The sequence below is a fragment of the Etheostoma cragini genome, chromosome 8 (genome assembly GCF_013103735.1).
Source record: "Etheostoma cragini isolate CJK2018 chromosome 8, CSU_Ecrag_1.0, whole genome shotgun sequence".
Taxonomy (NCBI): domain Eukaryota; kingdom Metazoa; phylum Chordata; class Actinopteri; order Perciformes; family Percidae; genus Etheostoma; species Etheostoma cragini.
Genome location: NC_048414.1, coordinates 335,637 through 336,712, shown reverse-complemented (window position 1 = coordinate 336,712; position 1,076 = coordinate 335,637). Strand labels below are relative to the sequence as shown.

The 1,076-nt window shown below is 55.4% G+C and overlaps 1 protein-coding gene across 1 annotated transcript in view; it reads left to right on the top strand.

Annotated features, from left to right (window-relative positions):
• LOC117948955 (protein fantom-like) overlaps positions 1-984 on the top strand; it is a 7,649-nt gene extending 6,665 nt beyond the window's left edge. Inside the window, exon 8 of the mRNA XM_034878925.1 lies at positions 889-984. Within this exon, the coding sequence (XP_034734816.1) occupies positions 889-984 (96 nt within the window). The remainder of the gene's footprint in view (positions 1-888) is intronic.
• The last annotated feature ends 92 nt before the right edge of the window (positions 985-1,076 follow it).

Sequence of the window (1,076 nt, the reverse complement as noted above, 5' to 3'; positions counted from 1 at the left end):
GATTATAGAGCTGAGTAGACCTGCTCTATCTGTAGATTATAGAGCTGTGTAGACCTGCTCTATCTGTAGATTATAGAGTCTTATTAGTTAAAAAACTGAAAGTAAAGTTGTTGAAATATTAGACTTTTTCTCAAATAATCTCTTTTAGCACCTCGAAGTCAAAATAAGAGTCAAGAGAAGCTTCAAAAGTGTCAAAAAATAGAGGGGGGGGGGAGGGGTCTCGTTTACCCGGGGGGGGGGGGGGGGGGGGGGGGGGGGGGGGGGGGGGGGGGGGGGGGGGGGGGTCTTGTTTACCCGTGATTGGTCCAGACCGACGGAGCCCGTCCTCGGGGGACAGTGTCCTGGTGTAACAGCTCCTGTGTGACAGCGCTCGCCGTCTCTGTTGTCCACATCAAGGCCCCGAAACTACAGAACCCCCCTCTTGTCTCTTCTCCTCCCTTCGTTCCTCTCTTCTCTCCTCTCTTGTCGCCTCTCCTCTCTTGTCTTCTTTCCTCTCTTGTCTCCTCCCTTTGTTCTTCTCTTGTTTCCGGGAGACAGTTCCCAGGTGTAACAGCTCCTGTGTGACAGCGTGACAGTTTCACGGTCTCTGTTCTCCACATGCGGGCCGTTTGAAGCCTGAGACTACAGACCTGTCCTCTTGATCAGCAGCGACGTCAGACCCCCCCCCCCCCCCCCCCCCCCCCCCCCCCCCCCCCCCCCCCCCCCCCCCCCCCCCCCCCCCCCCCCCCCCCCCCAGCTCCGCTGTCACTCACCCAGCTGGAGACGGCATGAGACTGACAGGAGGACGCCCCCTCTCCGCCGAGACTCGCCGTGTTAATGGGAACAGATGATGGAGACGGGAGAGTTTACATCTCCTCTCCTCACCATAATACTCTGTGTTGTTGCCAGGGTTACACAGCTCTCCACCTCGCCTCCATCCACGGCCACAAGCACATCGTCCTCTCCCTGATCTCCACTCACAGTGAGTCTGTTAGAAACAAGTAGAAACAAGCTGTAAAGTTACCCTACAGGACAGATGTTCATCATCAGTTAGAAACAAGCTGTAATGTTACCCTACAGGACAGATGTTCATCATC